The 27,188-nt window shown below is 39.5% G+C and overlaps 3 protein-coding genes and 1 pseudogene across 4 annotated transcripts; all 4 read right to left on the reverse strand.

The window, feature by feature from the left end:
• Nucleotides 1-322: 322 nt before the first annotated feature.
• Nucleotides 323-9,672, reverse strand: LOC311255847 (uncharacterized protein; the record flags this gene model as incomplete). Its single annotated transcript, XM_084350499.1, has 12 exons — nucleotides 323-1,230; nucleotides 1,905-2,028; nucleotides 2,206-2,433; nucleotides 2,586-3,380; nucleotides 3,529-3,826; nucleotides 4,047-4,284; nucleotides 5,059-5,964; nucleotides 7,277-7,400; nucleotides 7,594-7,821; nucleotides 7,970-8,764; nucleotides 8,930-9,227; nucleotides 9,440-9,672. 12 exons carry the CDS (start codon nucleotides 9,670-9,672, stop codon nucleotides 323-325), a joined length of 5,175 nt encoding a protein of 1,724 aa, XP_084206625.1.
• Nucleotides 9,673-11,896: 2,224 nt separating this feature from the next.
• LOC311255848 (extracellular calcium-sensing receptor-like) lies at nucleotides 11,897-15,520 on the reverse strand (the record flags this gene model as incomplete). The annotated part of the gene is made up of 6 exons (XM_084350500.1): nucleotides 11,897-12,810; nucleotides 13,143-13,266; nucleotides 13,445-13,672; nucleotides 13,836-14,630; nucleotides 14,765-15,062; nucleotides 15,288-15,520. The coding sequence occupies 6 exons, from the start codon at nucleotides 15,518-15,520 to the stop codon at nucleotides 11,897-11,899; spliced, it is 2,592 nt and encodes an 863-aa protein (XP_084206626.1).
• A 515-nt stretch (nucleotides 15,521-16,035) lies between these two features.
• On the reverse strand, nucleotides 16,036-22,376 carry LOC311256487 (extracellular calcium-sensing receptor-like; annotated as a pseudogene). The gene is made up of 5 exons (XR_014624883.1): nucleotides 22,101-22,376; nucleotides 21,144-21,938; nucleotides 20,795-21,022; nucleotides 20,543-20,666; nucleotides 16,036-19,633 (listed from the first exon to the last, which is right to left on the reverse strand). The product of XR_014624883.1 is annotated as an extracellular calcium-sensing receptor-like (transcript).
• Nucleotides 22,377-23,598: 1,222 nt separating this feature from the next.
• LOC311256496 (extracellular calcium-sensing receptor-like) lies at nucleotides 23,599-26,469 on the reverse strand. Its single transcript, XM_084351577.1, has 2 exons — nucleotides 26,298-26,469; nucleotides 23,599-25,323 (listed from the first exon to the last, which is right to left on the reverse strand). Exons 1-2 carry the CDS (start codon nucleotides 26,425-26,427, stop codon nucleotides 24,416-24,418), a joined length of 1,038 nt encoding a protein of 345 aa, XP_084207703.1. The 5' UTR covers nucleotides 26,428-26,469; the 3' UTR covers nucleotides 23,599-24,415.
• Between the last annotated feature and the right edge of the window lie 719 nt (nucleotides 26,470-27,188).

Genomic DNA, 27,188 nt, shown 5'->3' on the forward strand with positions numbered 1-27,188 from the left:
GCAAGGGGCAAGTTCTCATTGTTAAAATTAAGCTACAGGAGTCAATATGAAACCATAGAAGTCAATTTCATTCTTTGATCACAATCCAAAAAACATGACAGCTGGCGAATATGTAAGGAATTATGGGTTGTGTTTTTCTTACATCTTTTTTACTTAATTATATGTATTGGTTAATAGGAATATGTAAAACATTTCTTTAAATTCTGTCAGAGTGATACAATGCAAGTCCTCAATGAAATGAAGTCTGGTTACCAATTATTCTGTACAAAATTATGATGGTAATAGAAATACTTTGTCACCACATTATTTAGAGTTTTCTGACTTATTTTGGTGCGCCCTTCCACATCATGTTCTTTTTTGTATTTTTCTGTGGTTTCAGTAAGATAATGTAACATTTTGGAATAAAAATGCAAATGAGCAGTCCAAAACTTGAAGCCAGAATAGCAAATATCTCCACAGCAACACTGAACTTCCCAGGAGAGCTGACATACGCTGGGATAAAAGTGATCCATACTGCACAAAATATCAGCATGCTAAAGGTGATAAATTTGGCCTCATTGAAATTATCAGGCAGTTTCCGAGCCAGAAAAGCAAGAATAAAACATAACATGGCCAGAAGTCCAATGTACCCAAGTACAGCCCAAAAGCCTACAGCTGAGCCCAGAGCGCACTCTAAGATGATTTTGTCCTTGAATTCCTTAAAATTCTTAAAGGGAAAAGGAGGAGAAATTGTTAACCAGAGGATACATATGACAACTTGTATCAGAGTGAAGCCAAGAACAGTGAGTTTCTGCTGTGCAGGCCCAAACCATTTCATCACATTACTACCTGGGAGGGTGGCCCTGAAGGCCATTAACACCACTATTGTTTTCCCCAGAACACAAGAGATACAGAGGACAAAGGTGATGCCGAATGCTGTGTGTCGCAGCATGCAGGACCACTCAGAGGGCCGGCCGATGAAGGTCAGAGAACACAGGAAACACAGAGTCAAGGAGAAGAGCAGCAGGAAGCTCAGCTCAGAGTTGTTGGCCCTGACAATAGGAGTTTGCCTGTATCTGAAGAAAATGAATGCCACAACAGCAGTCATGCATGTTCCAAAGAGAGAAGCTGCAGTGAGCAGTGCGCCCATAATCTCTTCATATGAGAGAAACTCTGCCTCCTTCTGTACACAGGTATCTCTTCTTTCAGTCGACCAGAACTCAGGGTGGCATCGCACGCAGGTGATAGAATCTGAATAATAATATAAAAGCACATTTAAGACTTGCTCATTACATTTGAATTGTCCTTTGCCTATGATTTTACTTTTTCCATAAAAAGTTGTAGTGGCACTGTGCAAAGTCTCATTAAATCAGGATGCAAAAGTTTGCATCCTCTTCGATATATATTGAACAGAAACCAGATCAAAGACAATGTACTGTATGTAATGTTTCACCTCATCATCTTCATATATTTGAGAAAATATATGCTATTTCTGAATTTGAAGCCAGCGATATGTTTCAAAATAGTTAAAAAATACTGGGAAGGTTGAGGAATGCATAATGTAGGAATGTACAAAACTCTTGTGCAGCACATTCTATATGTAAACTGGTTGATTGTTAAAAAGGAGGTTGTATCATGATTGGGTATGAAAGCGGAATCCTCAAAAGACTTTCATTTGGGGTACTTGGGGGCGAGGTTCACCAGTTTGTGAAAAAGTATGTGTGGAAACACACGTGATCTAAGAACATTAACAACATGTACAATTGCAAGGGATTCACCATCTACAATCCAAAATAATCTTAAAAGATTAAAAGTATAGTTTTTAAAATATACACTGGATGGCTGCAACGCGTTACCAACAAGTTGAATGGTGAACATGAAAACTTATAGCTTTTTGATTTGTCTTGCATTAATTATGACTACACCTGTAATGTTGCTGATTTCTCCCTCTGCACATCTTAAACAGTCATAGCAGCAGACAGGCTTTCCTTTTTGGAGAATCTTGCGAGTTCCTGGGGGACATTTCTCACTGCAAACTGACAAAGGCACCTGTGTGGATGAAATAGCAATAAAAAAAGAAAAACTGTCTGTGCATTCACTTTGACAACAGGTTTTCATTGCAAATATTAATTATACATTTGAATTATGATGTATGGATGAAATTATGACACAGTGACAATACCTACGTATATAATCAATTCAGAATATCGACAGATTATAACTTGCCTGTTGTGAGTTCTGTGCCCAAATTAAAGGCTTATTTTGCAGTTTCATCTGATTGTCTGCAGGTAAAGAAGCATCATAAAGACCAACTGTGACAAAGTCCACAATGCCATTTTCTGTTGGCTGCCAGTTTATAATTTCATATTTTGCGGCTGGGTCTCCAGTCTCAGTAAAGTAAACTTCATCTCCTTCCTTTGTTGTGAACTGAATCTTTCTTATGTGCTGTAAAATCTAAGCAAATTTGAATGAATGTAGTTCATTATCCAACAAATATTTTGTGGATCTACTGTCTCAATAACAACAATTTATTTTTCAAAAATATAAAGTATTTTTTGGGTTGTTGATGTGATTCAATGTATAAACTGATTGAAGCATCAACTCACCATAAATGGATCTAACTGCACCTTGTTGTTACATGTTTTATTACAGCTGAGAATATTATGAAGTGCATGGGCCACAGCATACACTCCTTTATAGATATTGTTAAAGATAGGCATGAGCGACATATCAGTGAAGCTGTTTTGGACTTCAGTCACATCTTCATGTCCAGTACATTCTCTCTGATTCCCGTCTGAGGACTCTGACAGCTTGAACTTGCAGTCAAACAATTTCTCCCAAAACTTTGTAAACAATTCATTACTAGATGAATTGAGTGGCTTCACATCCAAAATGAACTCTCTCATGCCACTGACATGTGCTTTCGGGATGGACAGGCCAATGGCACCATCCAGAATGTGATGCCTGTCCATGGCTGCAGTGTGGAAATCAAAGATCCAGCCTTCATTACCTACCCACTGGTACCCAGTCAAGTTGTGGAGAGACAACTCCTGTATTATCACATACAAATCCGTGGGGGAGAGGAAAGTGACAATCACCTTGGAAGTGGAAGACTTGATAATGTCAACAATCTGTCGTATTTTGTCTGGTGGATCTGTTCTAAAGACAGATATAGAGTACTCCAGACAGATGCCCAGCTGCTGGGCAGTTTCTGTGAATGTGGCCATGCCATTATTGCCATAATCATCATTTGTTCTAATAGTTCCAACCCAAGTCCAACCAAAGTACTTGACCAACTGGGCCAGGGCTCTGCTCTGGTAGTAGTCACTGGGTATTGTTCTGAGGAATGATGGGTACTTGCTTTTGTCACTGAGACAAGCACAAGTAGCAAAGTGGCTGATCTAAAAAAAATAAAAAAGATATCCCATGATAAGATTCAAAACATTTAAAAAGCACAATACAATTATTTTAAAACCTGTTTTGCTATGACCATCCAGCAGAATAATAATCAATTTCCACAAGTATAATTGAATTTCTACCAATACCCACCAGCGGAATATAAAAAGGTCCGATAACAGTAGATATAGCCATAGAAGGAGATGAAAAGGTCTCTCCCATAATGGCCTGCACTTGGGCAGGTCTGGTACATCCTCCCATGGAGGGTGCAAATACTACTTCATTACCATTAGCCAAGGCCAGTGCAACTGTGACACCTCTGGCAATGGAGGCACATGCATCATGGATCTTATATCCCAGAGAGATGCCAGGCAGTAGGTCTGTGCTGTTATTAATCTCCTCTACGGCAAAGAGCATAGCCTGGGCAAACTGGAACCCTCTGAAATTTAAGCTTCATGTGGAACGATATATTTAGTTGGAATTGCAGGCAATTTGTCTTTTGAATGAAACAATAGCACAATAAATGAAAACATTTGATGGTATTAATACACACAAAACAGAAAACATCTAATTCTAATACTCAGTTTAATTATCCCTTTTGTAGCTGTTTTAAATACTCAGTTGCTTTTACATATTTGAAATCTAAATAGAATTTTTACAGTATAATTTACCTGGTGCATTGCAGTGGCAGTGGTTTGTGCATGTATGTATCCTGTCGGTCCCTCCACTTGTTGTGGAAAGAGAAAATTCCCCCCAATATGATGTCCCCATCCTTAGATAGCTGTGGATTCTCTGGATCCCCTCTCCTCCTGCATGGCAGCTCCTCAGCCTGAGCGACAGACGCCACCAACAACAGTTGAAAGAGTACCCAGCCCTTCTCTGACCACCCATGTGTGGACGTCATAATGTCTAAGAGAGCTAAACTACTGGGTTGCCTCACATGTACCATAATTTAATCAAATGTTCCCTCTGATATTTATACATTTCAGAGTGGCATAAAACAGATTGGAACAGTGATGTTATATCTCTGTGGACATACCAGGTGGATTGAGAGGAGGGAGATGGCCTGACACAGTCTTGGGCCATAGCCTATAATTTATTCTAGCCTATTTTATTTTGGGTTCAGAACAAGTTCAAGATCTGGAAAATTAGAATTTGGATCATCAACACTATAGTGGGATTATGGAAAAATTTAAATTAGAGCCAACAGTACACTTATGTCACTCATGAAAATATTAGAACAAGAAGCTAATCTGGGAATAGAATGACTGAAAGTCTGTCTGTGAAACAGTGGATTTTATTATTTCATTACAACTGTATTAATATTTGTGAAATCTCAGTATATTGGTATGATGGTATGGTGAAATGATTGTATATTATATCGTATTAAATTCTGTCATGTTACAAATACCATGATATACAGTGTAAAATAGTACAGGTGTACAGTTTGAGAAAATGAAGGTAGAGAACTGGACAAACATTGCCTAGTCTGGCCATCTTGATTTCTGAATGAATGTGTAGCCGACGATCATGCCAACATGGACCAGAATCTCAAAGGAACATTTGCAGTACACAAAGATTCAGGCTGTCCCAGGGGAACATGGAGACGTACGCATGATTAGAAAGGTGTACCTAATAAAGTGGCCACTAAGTGTATGTCTTTGTTTTAAAGCATTCAGGTGGATTTTGGTGCAACCTTCCCCATCATATTCTTTTTTGTATTCTTCTCTGGTTTCAGTAAGATAATATAACATTTTGGAGTAAAAATGCAAATGAGCAGTCCAAAACTTGAGGCCAGAATAGCAAATATCTCCACAGCAACACTGAACTTCCCAGGAGAGCTGACATACGCTGGGATAAAAGTGATCCATACTGCACAGAATATCAGCATGCTAAAGGTGATAAATTTGGCCTCATTGAAATTATCAGGCAGTTTCCGAGCCAAAAAAGCAAGACTAAAACACAATATGGCCAGAAGTCCTATGTACCCAAGTACAGCCCAAAAGCCTACAGCTGAGCCAAGAGCACACTCTAAGATGATTTTGTCCTTGAAAGTCTTAAAATTCTTAAAGGGAAAAGGAGGAGAAATTGTTAACCAGAGGATACATATGATAACTTGGATAAGAGTGAAACCCAGGACACTGAGTTTCTGCTGTGCAGGCCCAAACCATTTCATCACATTACTACCTGGAAGTGTGGCCCTGAAGGCCATTAATACCACTATTGTTTTCCCCAGAACACAAGAGATACAGAGGACAAAGGTGATGCCGAATGCTGTGTGTCGCAGCATGCAGGACCACTCAGAGGGCCGGCCGATAAAGGTCAGAGAACACAGGAAACACAGACTCAAGGAGAAGAGCAGCAGGAAGCTCAGCTCAGAGTTGTTGGCCCTGACAACAGGAGTCTGTCTGTATCTGAAGAAAATGAACGCCACAACAGCAGTCATGCATGTTCCAAATAGAGAAGCTGCAGTGAGCAGCGCTCCCATAATCTCTTCATATGAGAGAAACTCTGCCTCCTTCTTTACACAGGCATCTCTTCTCTCATTTGACCAGAACTCAGGGTGGCATCGCACACAGGTGATGGAATCTGAAAAATAATATCAAAGCAGTTGTTAGACTAGCTAATGACATTTATCTCTATTTTGCATCTTTTCTGTCCATACAAGACAGACACCACATGATTACTAGCCAATGAATGGAATCACTGACAGTTTGATCAGTCGCTGGAGAGATTGTCTATTCACTCCCTGTTGTATCCCTATTCCCTATTGTATCACGACTAACTATCCACTCCATTACATAGTCCTATGTCCAGGGTAACTATAAGTGTGAGGAGAGAATGCTGTCCGCAAACAAGGGTGACCCAAGGAAACCAATAAAGGCCCTGAAAGACACAAAGACCAAACCTTCAACTGGCCACTCAGGAATGCCAGCAAGCCTGACGAAGGGAGACAACAAAATGGTGAAGAATATGGAGCCCACATGGCCTAGTCATCTACAGGCCCTGAACCCTATTGCTCCCTGAAGGAGGGACTAGCTGCTACATTTACAGTAGAACCTCAACAGTATTGACTGGCAGCCATAACAGAAGTCAAGTGCATCGAAGCCTCTGAATTGTGTCCACGACCTGATAAGACAGCCTAGGTTTTAACAAAGGTCTGCCCAAATGACTGGATTCGAAGTCAAATGCTTGCCAGTCTTCCTCTGGGCCATTGTGAAAAGGCCCTGACAGGGCATTGAATTGACTGGTGCCGCTCAACCTCCTGTCCTCCCTCAGGAGAGGAGAGTACCTGCAGCTTGGCTTGCTGGGTCAGGTGGAACTTAGCTATTTGTTATTTGAGTAAACTGACCCTTTAATTTCTTTTTCAAAGCTTTCATTGCAATATTAATTCAAATATATTATAATAAACTTTACGGTTAGTCATCTCAACCTCATGGCTTATAGTTGCTAGAACCAGCAATTCATGCCACAACCCCTTCCCTCTCCCATGGACGTGACGCAAGACGCCTGAGAATGAACGGGCTGGAAACATAACAGACTGCACCAATCTTGCTCAGGATTTTCTGATTTCTCTTTAAACAATTAAAATTGGAGTAATTTTAAGTATACTTAATTTATATAAGAGTTTCACATAGGGCTTTAACCTTCCAAGACTGCATACATTTATATCACTAATCTCGGAAATATGTTTGAATATATGTTTAGGATATTTTATGCATTAATTTTAGATGCAATGATTTAGTTTGATAAAAAAATAAAAATACACAATCACTATGCAATCCCTACAGGGGCTCCCCTAATGCTTTTGAAATAACATTACTAAATACAAAACTGTGCCATTCTTTAACATTTGCACGTGAACGTGGCAAATTTTTTCTCGCATTTAATATTATTACACCTGTATCGTTGCTTATTTCTCCCTCTGCACATCTTAAACAGTCATAGCAGCAGACAGGCCTTCCTTTCTGGAGAACCTTACGAGTTCCTGGGGGACATTTCTCACTGCAAACTGACAAAGGCACCTGCATGAACAAAAAGAAAATGAGAAAAAATGTGTGGGCATTCACTTTGACTTTGTTTTTAAAAGCATGTACTGTTAATACAGATACAGCGGAACAAACCTTATATATCCAGTTACATCAACTATTCTAATAATTATTATGACAATTAAAATAGATCAACATAAACAATTACAGTAATCACATGGTAGCTTACCTGTAGCGAGTTCTGTGCCCAAATAAGAGACTTATTTAGCAGATTCAGCTGTTTGTCTGCAGGTAAAGATGTATCATGAAGACCAACTGTGACAAAGTCCACAATGCCATTTTCTGTTGGCTGCCAGTTTATGATTTCATACTTTGCTGCTGGGTCTCCGTTCTCATTAAAATAGACCTCATCTCCTTCCTTTGTTGTGAACCGAATCTTTCTTATGTGCTGTAATATCTAAGAAAATATGCATCAATGTAGATCATCAGCTGATATATTGTGGGTCTACTTTTCCAAGAGAATGAGAGACAGATTGCAAATATTTAAACCTTTTTCTTTGTTGACATAACTGAAAGTAGAAATTGAGTCATGGTGTTCAACTCACCGTAAATGGATCTAGTTGCACCTTGTTGTTACATGTTTTATTACAGCCAAGAATATTATGAAGTGCATGGGCCACAGCATACACTCCTTTATAAACATTGTAAAAGATAGGCATGAGCGACATATCAGTAAATGTGTTTTGCACTCCAGTCACATCTTCATGCCCAGTACATTCTCTCTGATTCCCTGCTGAGGACCTTGACAGCATAAACTTACAGTCAAACAATGTCTCCCAGAACTCTGTAAACAATTCATTTCTAGATGAATTGAGTGGCTTTACATCCAAAATGAACTCTCTCATCCCACTGACATGTGCATTGGGGATGGACAGGCCTATGGCACCATCCAGAATATGATGCCTATCCATGCTCGCTGTTTGGAAATCAAAGATCCAGCTCTCAGTGCCCACCCACTGGTACCCAGTCAAGTTGTGGCGAGACAGCTCGTGTATTAAGATGTCTATGTCCATGTGAGCAAGGAAAGTGACAATCACCTTGGAAGTGGAAGTTTTGATAATGTCAACTATATATTTTATTTTGTCTGGTGGATCGGTTTTATAGAAAGATACAGAGTACTCCAGACAGATGTCCAGCTGCTGGGCAGTTTCTGTAAATATGGCCATGCCATTATTGCCGTAATCATTATTTGATCTAATAGCTCCAACCCAAGTCCAACCAAAGTACTTGACCAACTGGGCCAGGGCTCTGCTCTGGTAGTAGTCACTGGGTATTGTTCTGAGGAATGATGGGTACTTTGTTTTATCACTGAGACAAGCACAAGTAGCATAGTGGCTGATCTAAAAGGGAAAAAAAAGACATCCCATGATAAACATATAGATAATATATAATATATATATAAAATATTGACCCAACTCACAACATTTCCTTTAAATCTCCTTATGCTATGACCAACTGGAAGAACACACTCACAATTACAATTTAATTTTCACCAACTTACCCACCAGTGGGATATGAAAGGGTCCAATGACAGTAGAGATAGCCATGGAAGGAGTGGAATGACCTACACCCACAATGGCCTGCACTTGACCAGGTCTTGTACATGCTTCATCAGAGGCGGCAGATATCTCTTCATTACCATTAGTCAAGGCCAGTGTGACCCCCACTCCTCTTGAAATGGAGCCACAGATATCATAGATCTTATATCCCAGAGAGATGCCAGGCAGCAGGTCTGTGCTACTATTAATCTCTTCTATGGCTAATAGCATAGCCTGGGTATACTGGATCCCTCTTAAATTGAAACTTGATGCAGACAATTATGAAAAAAATAAAAATAAATTAAACAATTTGTTCTTGAAAGAGAAACAAGAGCACAGTAAATGAAAGCATTCTGATTGTATTAACACACACAGCATGTTAATCCTCAGTTTGATAACCATTTTGTACCTTTTCTATCTGCACTCCCTTCTTCTTAGATATTTCAAATCTAAATATATTTCTCTAGTATAATTTACCTTGTGCATTGCAGCGGCAGTGGTTTATGCATGTAGGTATCCATTCTGCCTTTCCATTTGCTGTGGAAAAAAAACATCCCCCCCAACATAATGTCCCCATCTTTAGATAGCTGTGGGTTCTCTGGATCTGATCTTCGCCTACAGACTGGCTCCACAGCCTGAGAGACAGACACCACCAACAAAAGCTGTAAGAGTGCCCAACCCTTCTCTGACCGGCTCTGAGTGGGCGTCATACTGTCTAAGAAAGGTTAACCAGTGGGTGACCTTACATAAACCATAATGTAAGTCATGAACTCGCTCTGATATTTATACATTTTGGAGCAGCATGAAACAGAATGGAACAGTGATGTTTTATCTCTGGGGACATACTGGGTCAATTGAGAGGAGGGAGATGGCCTAACACAGTTTTTTTCTTTTTTTTGTATTTGGAGTTGGGAACAAGTATAAAAAAAATCTGAATTTGGATCTTCAATACAATGGTGGTGGATAATGGAACATTTTAAATTGTGCTAACAATACACTCATGTCATGTTTTTAGTAAAATTGAGATCCTCAAATGACCTAGACATGAAATAGCGGAAATACAAAATACAAAGCTCTGTAGATTCCACAGGAAATTGAGGTCAAAGTGAGAACAGGGGAGAATTAGCATTGATCCTGTCTTGTTTTTCCGAGTGCTGCTCTGAAGGACTCTCCATCTAACGTTTTCTTCGGCTTAGAAAAGAAAAAATGGACAGAGCAGGCCAAGCCATGCCCTGCACTCTGAAACAGGAGAGGTGTTGACTAAGCCTATTGCTATACCATTGAGAGCTGTGAATTTCCACAGTCGGCTGTATGCCAGTGAATATGAAGATGACCTGCTGTTTGACTCTCTTTGCAAAAATCTCTTAAATTGCTGACAAAAAGTCAGTTTGGAAATAGAATCTCTGAGTCTGTCTGTGAAACCGTGAATTTTATTCTTTCATTGCAACCTTATGAGTTATTGTGATATCTCTATATATTGGTTGATATGATTGTTTATTACACTGTATTAAAGTATGTCATCTCAATATGATCTGTTGCAAATATAATCATATACTGTGGAAAAATATTACAGTGGTACCACTAGATAAAATGAAGATAGAAGTCCACTTGTCAGTCAATTGCCACTCTTTAGCTGTACATCTTCTCATTAATGCAAATATCTAATCAGACAATAATATGGCAGCAACTCAAATGCATGAAGGCGTGCAGATGTGGTCAAGAGGTTGAGTTATTGTTCAGAGAAAACACCAGGATGGAGACGAAATGTGATCAAAATGATTTGGACTGTGGAATGATTGTTGGTGTAAGACAGGTAGGCGTGAGTATTTCAGTAGCAACTAATGTCCTGGAATTTTATGGCACAGCATTCTCTGGAGTTTACAAAGAATGGTATTGTTCATACATTTTTGTTCATCTGACCAATCCAGGTGAGAAACGAGACTTAGGAGACGTGATGCCTTAAGTTGAAGTATTCACTGAAGCCCGATAGAGGAGAACAGGCTGGACACTACATGTAGTAACACAGTGTACTGCCCTGCCAGTTCTGAAGGACACTTCTCCGTCTGTGACAACTTAAGCTTAGTGAAGAATATGCATATAAGGCTATGCCTGAACCCCAAATATATCATAAAACCGCTACAGAATACTATGTGGAAACGTGGTTACCTAAGTCACATTGTAATTGATGGGAGTATATGGAGTTTGGTCTATCGTGGAGCCAGTGCTTCTCTCGTATGAGATATGGTGAAGGTTATAATGCAAGAAGAACAGGATTGTGACCTCGGTTTTTTGGGAGACAGCACATCTTATCGGCCCAGCTGCCACAGCAACTGTTCCTCTTCTCCACTACAGATGAGATACGGTGTAGGGTGGGGAAGAGGAACCTCTGCACAAACAGAAAACCTGTGACCCTGAGCATGACCTCAGGGTAACTCTACCTCCAAGGAGAACAGAGTGGGAGACATACTTTATATCGACACATTTACGTACGGCGATGAACTTATGCGACTTAACATATGGAAATTGCTTTATAGTAGGACAAAAAAAGTTATCCTCTGAGCGAGACTTCGGTGGGAAAAAACGCTTTGTAATGAGAGTTCAGCGGAGAATGGCCTTACTGATGAAAGCTGATTGGAAGGCGACAATGACCCAAATATCCATGCCTTACAGCAATGCTATACAAAAGACCATCTCTAAACACACAACACACTTGGTGTGTATTGGCTTCAGCAGCAGAAAATCTTGTAACTGAGTTAATGCCTAGCTGGTGATCATGTCAACATGGACCAGAAACTCAAAGTAACATTTCCAGTCTTATTGAAACCATGTCACAAAGATTATAGCTGCTCCAGGACAAAAGGGAGTCCTACCCATGATTAGAAAGGTGTTCCTAATAAAGTGGCCCCACCAAGTGTATGCCTTTGTTTCAAGCCTTCAGGAAGATTTTTGTGCCCCCTTTCCCATCATATTCTTTTTAGTATTCTTCTCTGGTTTCAGTAAGATTATATAACATTTTGGAATAAAAATGCAAATGAGCAGTCCAAAACTTGAAGCCAGAATTGCAAATATCTCCACAGCGACACTGAACTTCCCAGGGGAGCTGACATATGCTGGGATAAAAGTTATCCATACTGCACAAAATATCAGCATGCTAAAGGTGATAAATTTGGCTTCATTGAAATTATCAGGCAGTTTCCGAGCCAGAAAAGCAAGAATAAAACATAACATGGCCAGAAGTCCTATGTACCCAAGTACAGCCCAAAAGCCTACAGCTGAGCCGAGAGCACACTCTAAGATGATTTTATCGTTGAACTTTTTAAAATTCTTAAATGGAAAAGGAGGAGAAATTGTTAACCAGAGGATACATATGATAACTTGTATCAGAGTGAAACCCAGAACACTGAGTTTCTGCTGTGCAGGCCCAAACCATTTCATCACATCACTACCTGGGAGTGTGGCCCTGAAGGCCATTAACACCACTATTGTTTTCCCCAGAACACAAGAGATACAGAGGACAAAGGTGATGCCGAATGCTGTGTGTCGCAGCATGCAGGACCACTCAGAGGGCCGGCCGATGAAGGTCAGAGAACACAGGAAACACAGAGTCAAGGAGAAGAGCAGCAGGAAGCTCAGCTCAGAGTTGTTAGCCCTGACAATAGGAGTCTGTCTGTATCTGAAGAAAATGAACGCCACAACAGCAGTCATGCATGTTCCAAATAGAGAAGCTGCAGTGAGCAGTGCTCCCATAATCTCTTCATATGAGAGAAACTCTGCCTTCTTCTTTACACAGGCATCTCTTCTCTCATTTGACCAGAATTCAGGGTGGCATATCACACAAGTGATAGAATCTGAAAAACAATGAAAACAGGTGTTAGACTTGCTCATGAATTTGTCTCTATTTTGCATCATTGCTGTCAAGACAGACACTGCACCAATACTTGATTTATAGAAGTGCTTCACACTGGGGCTTTAACCTTGACACACACACACACACACACACACACACATATGTATATATATATATATTTTAGACTAAAAAAACGACATAATCGCTATACAATGCCTGCCCCTGCAGGGGACTACCTCGATGCTTTTGAACTCAGATGATAAATCTATGACATTCCTTAACGTTTTCATGTGGTCATGGCAACTTTTTGTCATATAACTAATATTACCACACCTGTGGTGTTGCTCATTTCTCCCTCTGCACACCTTAAACAGTCATAGCAGCAGACAGGCTTTCCTTTCTGAAGAACCTTTCGAGTTCCCGGCGGACATTTCTCACTGCAAACTGACAAAGGCACCTGCATGAACACAATGACAATGAGAAATATGTATGTGCCTTCACTTTGACAAGGGGTCTGTGTAAGCATATACTGTTGACGCAGATGCAGCAAAACAAAACATTGTTTATCCAGTGATATATTATTTAAATTAAAATAAATTAATATTAACAATTACAGTAATCACATGGTAGCTTACCTGCTGTGAGTTCTGTGCCCAAATTAAAGACTTATTTTGCAGTTTTAGCTGTTTGTCTTCCGACAAAGAAGCATCATAGAGACCAACTGTGACAAAGTCCACAATGCCATTTTCTGTTGGCTGCCAGTTTATAATTTCATATTTTGCTGCTGGGTCTCCATTCTCGTTAAAGTAAACTTCATCTCCTTCCTTTGTTGTGAACCGAATCTTTCTTATGTGCTGTAAAATCTAAGAACATATGGATCAATGTAGGTCATCATCTGACAAACTTTATATAGGACTCTTGATCATTCAGAATGATAGACAGCAACCATTTTTAAAAATGAACTTAAACCATTTTCTTTCTCAGCATGACTAGATGTAAAAATTAAGTCTTTGGTGTTCAACTAACCGTAAATGGATCTAGCTGCACCTTGTTGTTACATGTTTTATTACAGCTCAGAATATTATGAAGTGCATGGGCCACAGCATATACTCCTTTGTAAACATTGTAAAAGATAGGCATGAGTGACATATCAGTATATGTGTTTTGCACTCCAGTCACATCTTCATGTCCAGTACATTCTTTTTGACTTTCTGCTGATGACTTTGAATGCTTGAACTTACAGTCAAATAATGTCTCCCAGAAATCTGAAAACAATTCATTTCTAGTTGAATTGAGTGGCTTCACATTCAAAATGAACTCTCTCATGCCACTGACATGTGCTTTTGGGATGGACAGGCCTATGGCACCATCCAGAATATGATGCCTATCCATAGCTGCTGTTTGGGAATCAAAGATCCAGGCCTCAGTGCCTACCCACTGATACCCAGTCAAGTTGTGGCGAGACAGCTCATGTATTAGCATGTCTATGTCCATGTGAGCGAGGAAAGTGACAATCACCTTGGAAGTGGAAGTTTTGATAATGTCAACTATCTTTTTTATTTTGTCTGGTGGATCTGTTCTATAGAAAGATACAGAGTACTCCAGACAGATACCCAGCTGCTGGGCGGCTTCTGTGAATGTGGCCATGCCATCATTGCCATAATCATCATTTGATCTAATAGCTCCAACCCAAGTCCAACCAAAGTACTTGACCAACTGGGCCAGGGCTCTGCTTTGGTAGTAGTCACTGGGTATTGTTCTGAGGAATGATGGGTACTTTGTTTTATCACTGAGACAAGCACAAGTAGCAAAGTGGCTGATCTAAAAGAAAAAAGATATGATATTCCAAGAAGACTATTATATAAAACTCACAGCAACTTTTTCAAATCTCCTTATTATTACCAACTGGAAGGACACACTCAGACATGCAATTTAATTTTCACCAACTTACCCACCAGTGGGATATGAAAGGGTCCAATGACAGTAGAGATAGCCATGGAAGGAGTTGAATGACCTACACCCACAATGGCCTGCACTTGGCCAGGTCTTGTACATGCTTCATCAGAGGCGGCAGATATCTCTTCATTACCATTAGTCAAGGCCAGTGTGACCCCCACTCCTCTTGAAATGGAGCCACAGATATCATAGATCTTATATCCCAGAGAGATGCCAGGCAGTAGGTCTGTGCTATTATTAATCTCTTCTATGGCTAATAGCATAGCCTGGGTATACTGGATCCCTCTTAAATTGAAACTTGATGCAGACAATTATGAAAAAAAAAGAAATTTTAAACAATTTGTTCTTGAAAGAGAAACAAGAGCACAGTAAATGAAAGCATTCTGATTGTATTAACACACACAGCAATGGATATCTTAATCCTCAGTTTGATAATCATTTTGTACCTTTTTTATCTGCACTCCCTGCTTCTTATATATCTTACATCTATGTATATATATATATGTTTCCAGTGTAATTTACCTTGTGCATTGCAGTGGCAGTGGTTTATGCATGTAGGTATCCATTCTGCCTTCCCATTTGCTGTGGAAAGAAAAGACTCCCCCCAACATAATGTCCCCATCTTTAGATAATTGCGGGGTCTCTGGATCTGCTCTTCGCCTGCACACCGGTTCTTCAGCCTGAGAGATGGACGCCACCAAAAAAAGTAGTAAGAGTGCCCAACCCTTCTCTGACCACCTCTGTGTGGACGTCATACTGTTATCAAAGAACATCATCTGTACCAATAGCATAAATCAAAATATCTCCCTGGTATTTATACATTTTGGAGAACCTTAAAAAAATAATGGATGTCTTATCTCTGTGGATCCAGAAGGTGGAGCGAGAGGAGGGAGGTGCCCAAACAGGCCTCATCCTAGTTCAAATATCTAAACTGTGTATGCTGTAAAATAGGAATATTTAATTGTGCTTCACAAAAGTTTTTTTTAATTTTTTTATTTTCTACATAACATTTCAACATTATTGGGGCACAATCTGCACTTTAAATCAATAATAATATAGAATGATGGTGATGTGAAGTTGATTATTAGACTCAGTGGGCTAAATAAAATGCCCCACTGTAACAAAGGTTCAGTTCTCGGCCCTTTATTAAGTACTGTACACATAAATTGCCCTGGACAGAATATTCCAAACTGAGCCTTTTTATTTCAACACTGATAATACAGTACAAGTACAGCTTTGACAACTCCAACTTAATGCAGATAAAACAAAACCTGTTTTCTGTACCACTTGAAAAACAGTAAGATCTACATTGTCTGAGAAAAATGTGACCAGAACAACAAATTGAGTTGCAACCCACTTGGGGTCTCATTTATAAAACTCTGTGGAGAATCCACACTTAATGTTTTTGTACGTTCAAATGATTAAATGTACGTTCGACAAAAAAAGTTCTGATTTATAAAACCTGGCATTCCTTTTATAAATCCCAAATCAACTTGGAAATGTTCGCACATGGATCCGCCCCTTATCCCACTCTCTCCACACCCACCTTCCACCATAAATGGTCAATGCAAAGGGCCTTATCAATGTTAATGCATGGAACTGAGCCTATTTGATGGTTCTTTACAGTGAATCATGGCCACAACCGAGAGGAAGGAGAGAGAAAGAAGAAATCGCACAGAAAACGAGGTGTTTGTGGATGAGGCAGACATTAAAAAGCACACATTGTTAACTCTTTCATTAACGTAGTCCTCCAGCCGTACAAGGACACTGAAAGCGTGCGCATCCATCACGCACAAGTGTATTTATATGTGTACAGCGATCATACCCGCCAAAATGACCACGACAATCAGTGGTAACCCCCACCCTAGGATATCATTTGAAAATGTAAGTTTGATGCTTGAATACAATTTATTTATTAAGTTTAGTTATGATAAACTCGGCCTGCATTAGATTAGGACTCACAATGAGGATTTGGAGTGTAACGATTGTGTGAGAGGGCCGTCACTGACTTTATTCCAGGCTTCGACAATTTATACAATCCATTCAGTGTGCTCCGGTTGCCTGACAGCAGTCATGTTTATCCCAGCAATTTTACACACAAAACTACATGGACACTAAAATTCTATTTAGCAGTATATCCACAGTATTAGAAGATATTATTAATTCTAATTAATATCTAGCGGTATTAGGGTGATTTGATATCAGGCTTTGCTTACATCGTTTACAATTGAAAGGTGGTTTTGGAATAAAAATAGCGCAAGTACACATAATGCGGCTGGTTTTAATGTTCATCATGAAGTGGATCTACGCTTAATGTTTGATATTAAGTGGGATTAAATGTGTGAGGCATCATTTTACAATCTGGCTTTAATTCACCAACTCGCCATATGCGTCAACAATACCCCTCATCTCCAAATATTCATATGCATGGGTCAGAGTTTGCTTACAGGTGCGCACATTCTCCCATTTTGTTTTTATAGATCACAGCTTTTGCGTTGGAGGTGGCGTACGCCTCTTTGAGGCTCCATTTTGTGCATACACAATGTTTCGAAATGAGACCCCAAGGCTTTTTGTTCGATAACTACTAGTCTTTTAAGTCGCATGTCCAACGTATTAAAAAAAGCTATTAGGATTCCATTATAGAAACAAGTCTTGTGAGCACAAGGCGCTAGTTAACTACTGTCAACTACTGAAATTACAAATAATTTGGGGCCCGACAGGATTTTCTTTTCTTTTTTTTTTATTTTACCGTTACTTCTCTACTGTAATTGAACCCCAATCTTTTATGATGTCACATTCATGGCTGACTACCAATATAATTTATTGAATGTCTGCTTTTGCCAATGGAACAATTAAAATGTGTCCAGTATTTAGCTGCAAATGATAAATCACACAGATTAATTCTGCTAAAACGTGAGATGGCTCTTGATTATATTTTGGCAAAAACTGGAGGTCTATGCATGGCATTAAACTTAACAGGTGAGGCATGTGTCACACTTATCCCTGATAATTCAGACAATATCACCAGTGTGATCACAGTGCTTGAGAAGATTTGCGATGCATATGGTCCTTCTGAATCAGCAGTTTTTAGTGTCAACAAATTGTTCCTGGTATTACTTTATGCTTTTGTACCTGTGTGCCGACGCGTATGCAAGCCCTTATGTATAGATTGATAGGCAGAGTAGTTGGAGGAGGAAAGACATCATTATATCTTAAATTAGCACTTCAATCAACCAATGATAGCGAACCAGATTTTCATTCCATGTCAGAATAGGCCCCAGGAAACCCATATAATGATTCAGATGATGAGTTGGCATAGTAAGGCTTTGTTCTTCTAGTGTGATTTGTTTGTTGTTGTATTTTTCCTTGTATTGTTGCAGAAAGTCATACAATATTGAGTTCCAATTGAATGTCTGTAGAGTAGTATGGAATTATATGAGCTGTGATATTTTAACCAAACATTAAGTGCTGAAATTTTTGTTTTATTGAAATCTTGATCGAATTCCTAAATATGTTGTGTTGACACTTTATGTCAAAAGGGGGGAATATGGGAATGTAACATTATTTTAGATTTAGAAACCAATGCATGGATTATAACAAGTCAGGAATTCAGATGAGGGGCAGTTATCTTGGCCTTAGGTGTGGGGAGTTGTCAGGAAGTCAGATGAGAAATCATTCTCTTTGCCTAAAGTGTTGTCAGATGTTAGATAAGCTCATGGTCATCATCTTGCAAAATATCAGAGGGTCATTGCCGTGGGGAAGGCATGTCAGGAGGTCTGCATCTGTTGTCCTGTTGTTATCTGACAGTATATACGTGAAGACAATCTGAAAGTCTACAACATTCTGCTTGGGTCTTCTCTCCATGCTGCATGAATTAAAGAGATCTGATTCAGTGTATGTATTATGTATTATATAAACATTATGATGTCATGGCTAAAATATTGTTATAAGTCTTCACAATGATTTTGGTGCCCCTTTCCCCATCATGTTCTTTTTTGTATTCTTCTCTGGTTTCAGTAAGATAATATAACATTTTGGAATAAAAATACAAATGAGCAGTCCAAAACTTGAAGCCAGAATTGCAAATATCTCCACAGCAACACTGAACTTCCCAGGAGAACTGACATACGCTGGGATAAAAGTGATCCATACTGCACAGAATATCAGCATGCTAAAGGTGATAAATTTGGCTTCATTGAAATTATCAGGAAGTTTCCGAGCCAGAAATGCAAGAAAAAAACACAACATGGCCAGAAGTCCAATGTACCCAAGTACAGCCCAAAAGCCTACAGCTGAGCCCAGAGCGCACTCTAAGATGATTTTGTCCTTGAACTGTTGAAAATTTTTAAATGGAAAAGGAGGAGAAATAGTTAACCATAGGATACATATGATAACTTGTATGAGAGTGAAACCCAGGACACTGAGTTTCTGCTGTGCAGGCCCAAACCATTTCATCACATTACTACCTGGAAGTGTGGCCCTGAAGGCCATTAACACCACTATTGTTTTCCCCAGCACACAAGAGATACAGAGGACAAATGTGATGCCGAATGCTGTGTGTCGCAGCATGCAGGACCACTCAGAGGGCCGGCCGATGAAGGTCAGAGAACACAGGAAACACAGAGTCAAGGAGAAGAGCAGCAGGAAGCTCAGCTCAGAGTTGTTGGCCCTGACAATAGGAGTCTGTCTGTATCTGAAGAAAATGAACGCCACAACAGCAGTCATGCATGTTCCAAACAGAGAAGCTGCAGTGAGCAGTGCTCCCATAATCTCTTCATATGAGAGAAACTCTGCCTCCTTCTTTACACAGGCATCTCTTCTCTCATTTGACCAGAACTCGGGGTGGCATCGTATACAGGTGATAGAATCTGAAAAATAATATCTAAGCAGGTATTAGATTAGCTCACTGAATTTGCTTTTTTTGTGTGTTGATTTTGCATCTTCTCTGTGCCTATGAGACATGAATTCTAAAAATATAATAACCTCACGACAGCTACATGGGATCATCATGAATGGCTTAGATCACATAAAGAGTAATATCTATGCCCCCATGCTGGTGATAGCTGAGACCGGTGGCATTATGTTTTCAGGTCTTCCGTCCATCCGATCCATTCTTGTGAACACTCAAGGACTTAAAGGTCCTATTTGTAAGAAAAGTTGATTTTTGAATTTCGATTCCCAACTCTTCAAATAATGATGCTTTGGGATTATAAAACAGGCTACCATCCCAAATAGTCAGTTTTTGACGAGTTGGGAGTGAGACTCGAAAATATTTTTTTGTTACAAATAGGGATAAGCTGATTAGATTTTGGTGGTCAAAAAGTCGCTGTGACCTCATGGTATCTCATTCTCATGAACAATATATCTCAGGAATACCCTGAAGTGATAGTTCAGGTCTTTTGATGTGGGGTTATATGATGTATTCATCCCTCATCAGAGTATTACCTGCACTAGATGACCATCAGCTCTCCCCCTGTGTGGAGAAGTAGCTCATAGCACCAACAGGGAAGCAAAGCATTGTACTGCTGTGCCTGCCACGCACTGTATTATGGCCCAGATCAGCTGTTTGGTTTGCACTTTCAGCAGCTGTCTGAGGCGAGGGATAAGTACCTCATCCAACCTCACATCAAAAGACCTGAACTATCGCTTTAAGGGATTTTTTTAACTCAAATTTGCCGCAAACATCCACTTGGGTGAGCTGATTAGAATTTGGTGGTCAAAGAGCAATGTCACTGTGAACTCACAAAACTTTTTATTCTCTTAAAATATTACTACACCTGTGGTGTTGCTGATTTCTCCGTCTGCACATCTTAAACAGTCATAGCAGCAGACAGGCTTTCCTTTCTGCAGAACCCTGCGAGTTCCTGGGGGACATTTCTCACTGCAAACTGACAAAGGCACCTGTAAAAAGGAAAATACTGTGAGAATAAAATATATGGCAAGCATTTATTACTAAGTTTGATTCATCATAACGAAAATGGATGTGATGTGATGACAGTGAACGAATGCTAACAGTGATCAGATGGTACCTGTTGTGAGTTCTGTGCCCAAATTAGAGACTTATTTTGCAGTTTCAGCTGTTTGTCTGCAGGTAAAGATGCATCATAAAGACCAACTGTGACAAAGTCCACAATGCCATTTTCAGCTGGCTGCCAGTTTATAATTTCATACTTTGCTGCTGGGTCTCCATTCTCATCAAAGTAAACCTCATCTCCATCCTTTGTTTTGAACCAAATCTTTTTTATGTGCTGTAAAATCTAAAAAGAAATGCATCATTGTAGATCATTATCTAACTGCAACAAATTATTTGTCAAAATTTAAACAATTAGATAATCTGATTTAACAACTTTAATCTAAAATCTTTGCTGTTCGACTCACTGTAAATGGATCTAGCTGCACCTTTTTGTTACATGTTTCATTACAGCTGAGAATATTATGAAGTGCATGGGCCACAGCATACACTCCTTTATAAACATTGTAAAAGATAGGCATGAGTGACATATCAGTGAAGCTGTTTTGCACCCCACTCAGATCTTCATGTCCAGTACATTCTCTCTGATTCCCTGATGATGACTTTGACTGTCTGAACTGACAGCTAAATAATTTCTCCCAAAACGTTGTAAACAATTCATTGCTAGATGAATTGAGTGGCTTCACATCCAACATGAACTCTCTCATGCCACTGACATGTGCTTTGGGGATGGACAGGCCGATGGCACCATCCAGAATGTGATGCTTGTCCAAGGCTGCAGTGTGGGAATCAAAGATCCAGCCTTCATTGCCTACCCACTGATACGCAGTCAAGTTGTGGTGAGACAATTCATGTATTACCATGTACAAATCCATGGGGGAGAGGAAAGTGACAATCACCTTGGAAGTGGAAGCCTTGATAATGTCAACTATCTGTTTCATTTTGTGTGGTGGATCCGTTCTTAAGACAGATACAGAGTACTCCAGACAGATACCCAGCTGCTGGGCAGTTTCTGTGAATGTCGCCATGCCATTATTACCATAATCATCATTTGTTCTAATAGCTCCAACCCAAGTCCAATCAAAGTACTTGACCAACTGGGCCAGGGCTCTGCTCTGGTAGTAGTCACTGGGTATTGTTCTGAGGAATGATGGGTACTTGGTTTTATCACTGAGACAAGCACAAGTTGCAAAGTGGCTGATCTAAAAGAAAAAGAAATGATATCCCAAGATAAATACATACAATTTTAAAAACTTTGACAGCACAATCCATGCAATCTGTCTCTTAATCTGTTAAAACCCATTTTTGTTATGAAAAATTCCAGAATAATACTTATGTTTCACAAATCTATATGTTTTACCCACCAGTGGGATGTGAAAGGGTCCAATGACAGTTGATATAGCCATGCAGGGAGAGGAAGAGGTCTCTCCCATAATGGCCTGTACTTGGGCAGGTCTTGTACATGGTGCTTCGGAAGGTGCAAATGCCAATTCATTACCATTTACCTAGGCCAGTGCCACCCTCACACCTCTGGCAATGGAGCCACAGGCATCATAGATCATATAGCCCAGAGAGATGCCAGGCAGTAGGTTTGTGCTGTTATTAATCTCCTCTATGGCAAAGAGCATAGCCTGGGCAAACTGGAACCCTCTGAAATGCAAACTAGATGTGGACAGCAAAAAGTAGTTTGAATATCAACAAATTTGTCCCTGAAATACAAACAATAGCATTTTGAATAATAGCCTCTGATGGTATTAATACACACAATAATCAATATTTCTTATTTAACTCTCAGTTTAATAACGTTTGTGCACCACTTTTGTCTCTACAGTAAACTCCCTTTCAGATATTCTAAATCTACATAGATTCTTACCGCATTATTTACCTGGTGCATTCCAGTTGCAATGGTTTATGCATATAGGCATCCTGTCTGTGTTTCCAGCTGCTGTGAAAATAGAAGATTCCTCCCAACATAATTTCCCCATCTTTAGATAGCTGTGGATTCTCATGATCCCCTCTCCGCTTGCATACTGACTCCTCAGCATGAGAGACAGACACCACCAACAATAACTGTAAGAGTGCCCAACCCTGTTCTGGCCAACTCAGTGTCGACATCATACTATCTGAAAGAACTAAACCACTCAGTTGCATTACATATACCTTAATGGAAATGACAAGCTTGCACTGGTATTTATACATTTTGGAGAAGCATAAAGAATGATAATAGAACTGTAATGTTTTATCACTGTGGACCTACAAGCAGGGCGAGAGGAGGGAGGTGTCCAAACAGAAAACGAGTTTTCGGACTTAGCCTATTTTAAACATCTTAACTATAGATACTGTCAAACAGGAATAGCTATTAAATTGTGCTAAACGTTTTTCCATTCCCAAATGAATAGTTTACTATTAACGAAGCACAATTTCAAAAAAGTAATAAAATATGTTTGCTTATTTATGCATCAAGCACACCCAGAGCAATATTAGCATTGATTTGAAATCATGTTTATGTCAACCTGATGAATGTAAATCCAATATTCACTCTTTTTTCAGCTATGTTTTGGTCTCCATCAACTCTTGCGCTGCAAATTGCTCTTCCATTTTCATCACAAATGTGCCAACTCTCTATGCAACATTTGGTGCAGGTAGTTTACACTTGGTTTTTAGATTTGTTATAAGTAGGCCTACAGCCTGCTACAGCTTAAAGTAGGGGTTTCACCATCTAGTCAATTAGTTGGCTAGTCAACCACTTTAATCACTAGTCGGCGCTGTAGGCAGCAGTCAACTAGTCGTGGACAAAACTGGCGGCTATCACAGTAAAGGGTACTGATGTGCAGCTAAAGCCTCTGGCTAAACAGGCTCGACATTCATACGTATCAAAGTACTTCACTGAAGATGACACAAGTTCCACAGCGTGTTGCTTGTGTACAGCTGTATTGATGTATAACAATAGCACTTCTGCCATGCATAACCAACTAAAGATGAAACACCTGATTCCAACAGCAAGCACTAGCAGTAACATTAGCACCAGCGAACAACGCATTGTAGCATACAGAGGGAGACAAGCCTCCATCCCTCCCAAGTTAATGCCCTTATTTTTCTTAACGCTTACCAAAAAGATGGCAGGATGGACGTTAAATGTGAGCAGGAAAATGACAGCAAGTCATGTGTTATTATTGACCATCATACTGGATTTATTGTGCTCTTTAAGTTACCACCACAGAGTTTGGCAACTCAAGTCCAGTTTCTGTTCTTATTGCTGTGGAAATTAACTCATTTCCCTGGTGAGAAATAAACATAGATTCTGACACAAACTATCATTCTGGTTATCTATTAAGGAATATGTTTACAGAGTAATCAGGTTTCAGCTGAAAGGACAGAGCTCATGCATCCAAGATGAGTGTCTGAGGTCTCTTTTCCCCATTGGCAGAACCAAGATGATTAGCCTGAACAATGATATACAGTAGCTCTGCTCTGCTCTTCAGGCCAGGCCAGTCAGCTCTACAGTGTCATCTCAATATGCTATGTCAAAGATTATAATGCGAAAATACTACAGGAGTACAATGGGATTCAACAAAATGAAGAAAGATGTCTACTTGACAGTTTGGTTATAAAATAAGTATGAATTAATTGTGTTCGCAATAGAATGTCCAAGCCAAAACATTATTTTAAGTTTTCACAATTATTTCGGTGCCCCCTTTCCCATCATATTCTTTTTTGTATTCTCCTCTGGTTTCAGTAAGATAATATAACATTTTGGAACGAAAATACAAATGAGCAGTCCATAACTTGAAGCTAGAATAGCAAATATTTCCACAGCAACACTGAACTTCCCAGGAGAGCTGACATATGCTGGGATAAAAGTGATCCATACTGCACAGAATATCAGCATGCTAAAGGTGATAAATTTGGCTTCATTGAAATTATCAGGCAGTTTCCGAGCCAGAAAAGCAAGAATAAAACATAACATGGCCAGAAGTCCTATGTACCCAAGTACAGCCCAAAAGCCTACAGCTGAGCCCAGAGCACACTCTAAGATGATTTTGCTCTTGAACTTCTTAAAATTTTTAAAGGGAAAAGGAGGAGAAATTGTTAACCAGAGGATACATATGATAACTTGTATAAGAGTGAAACCCAGGACACTGAGTTTCTGCTGTGCAGGCCCAAAATATTTCATCACATCACTACCTGGGAGTGTGGCCCTGAAGGCCATTAACACCACTATTGTTTTCCCCAGAACACAAGAGATACAGAGGACAAAGGTGATGCCGAATGCTGTGTGTCGCAGCATGCAGGACCACTGAGAGGGCCGGCCGATGAAGGTCAGAGAACACAGGAAACACAGAGTCAAGGAGAAGAGCAGCAGGAAGCTCAGCTCAGAGTTGTTGGCTCTGACAACAGGAGTCTGTCTGTATCTGAAGAAAATGAACGCCACAACAGCAGTCATGCATGTTCCAAAGAGAGAAGCTGCAGTGAGCAGTGCTCCCATAATCTCTTCATATGAGAGAAACTCTGCCTCCTTCTTTACACAGGCATCTCTTCTCTCATTTGACCAGAACTCAGGGTGGCATCGCACACAGGTGATAGAATCTGAAAAATAATTAAAACAGGTGTTGGACTTGCTCAGGTCATTTGTCCTTTGCTGTCTCAACATTCCCTATTTTTTAGGCTTGCAAGTATGAGATACAGTACAGTATAAAGAGGTATTACTTGTTAATCTTTGTTTGGCAACAACAACTTAAATGAATACATGTTGCCAAGTTTCCTTAGGGTCTCTGGAATGTTCAGGACAAATTTCAACCCAATCCAGTGAAAAATAAGCAATTGGTGAAGCTTTGAATAAAAATACAAAGAATCACAAAAATGCTGAAATTTTGCTCAGGGTGCCAAACCTCAAACATTTCATAACTTAAACAATATTTGGAGTACAGCAAGAAGATTTTGTAAGGTCCCATGAATTAAATGGAAGTCTCAACATGATTTTTTTCAAGAAAATCCATGACATACACTGGGAGGCCCGAGATGAGTTGGTTTGGAATGACCCATAAGCTAGTAGGCAACGACATTCACGGTGGGTGTTAGTGTCTGTGTGTTTGTGTTCAGTTTAGCCTCTGACTAAAGTTGCCTCTCACCAGAAACCACAGTTATATCTGTTATCCTGCCTTTTCTTTTCTCTCCTTTTTAAATTTGTGATGTGCCAAATCTAACTTGCCTGGGGTTACGTTTGAATCTCAGGTTTCAGGGAAGTGCACAGATATCCCCCTTCAGTAGAGGAATGTGAAAACACCTCCGTAGTGAGAAACATTGCACAGATAAGCCAGTATAGTCAAGGCCAGACAAATTAGGGTGCTAACCTTCACATGCATTTCTGAGAGTTTGCAAAAATGTATGTACCTGTTTCCAACTCATGTATCCTTATTTGATTAGTGTGTTCAGACATTTAGTGTGATTTTTAATATGGTGATATTTTGAGTTTTGGTTTGTATAAAAGAATTCATTAAAATTTGCATAGGAACATGACAATTTTTACATGTTTTGTTGTCTATCATTAAATATTACTATACCTGTAATGCTGCTTATTTCTCCCTCTGCACATCTTAAACAGTCATAGCAGCAGACAGGCTTTCCTTTCTGCAGGACCTTGCGAGTTCCTGGAGGACATTTCTCACTGCAAACTGACAAAGGCACCTGCATGAACAAAATAACAATGAAAAAGAAAATGTAAAGGCTTTCACGTTGATGCAATTAAAAAATATTCAATTTTAACAATTCAAATTTCAGTAACAATTAGTGATCACATAGTAGCTTGCCTGTGGTGAGTTCTGGGCCCAAAATAAAGACTTATTTAGCAGATTCAGCTGTTTGTCTGCAGGTAAAGATGCATCATAGAGACCGACTGCAACAAAGTCCACAATGCCATTTTCAGCTGGCTGCCAGTTTATAATTTCATACTTTGCTGCTGGATCTCCATTCTCATTAAAGTAAACCTCATCTCCTTCCTTTGTTGTGAACCGAATCTTTTTTATATGCTGTAAAATCTAAGAAGATATGCATCAATGTAGATCATTAGCTGACTAACTTTAATAGGTCTACTGTCTCAACAGCTTGATAGATAGACTGCAACAGTGTATTTACCATAATATACACCGTTTAATTTATCAATGTAATTCAATGTAGAAACTATCATTAAGGAGTTCAACTCACCATGAAAGGATCTAGCTGCACCTTTTTGTTACATGTTTTATTACAACTCAGAATATTATGAAGTGCATGGGCCACAGCATACACTCCTTTATAAATATTGTAAAAGATAGGCATGAGTGACATATCAGTATATGTGTTTTGCACTCCAGTCACATCTTCATGTCCAGTACATTCTCTCTGCTTCTCTGCTGATGACTTTGACTGCTTGAACTTACAGCTAAAAAATGTCTCCCAAAACTCTGTAAACAATT

This window comes from Pagrus pagrus (assembly GCF_965226575.1).
Source record: "Pagrus pagrus genome assembly, chromosome: 4".
Lineage (NCBI taxonomy): Eukaryota > Metazoa > Chordata > Actinopteri > Spariformes > Sparidae > Pagrus > Pagrus pagrus.

Excerpts from the sequence above, each read along its gene's own strand:
- LOC311256496 (XM_084351577.1), bottom strand. The coding sequence starts at position 26,427 with ATGCAGGTGCCTTTGTCAGTTTGCAGTGAGAAATGTCCTCCAGGAACT. Across the intron at positions 25,324-26,297 it reads AGAAATAAGCAGCATTACAG|ATTCTATCACCTGTGTGCGA; the intron begins GTATAGTAATAT and ends ATTATTTTTCAG.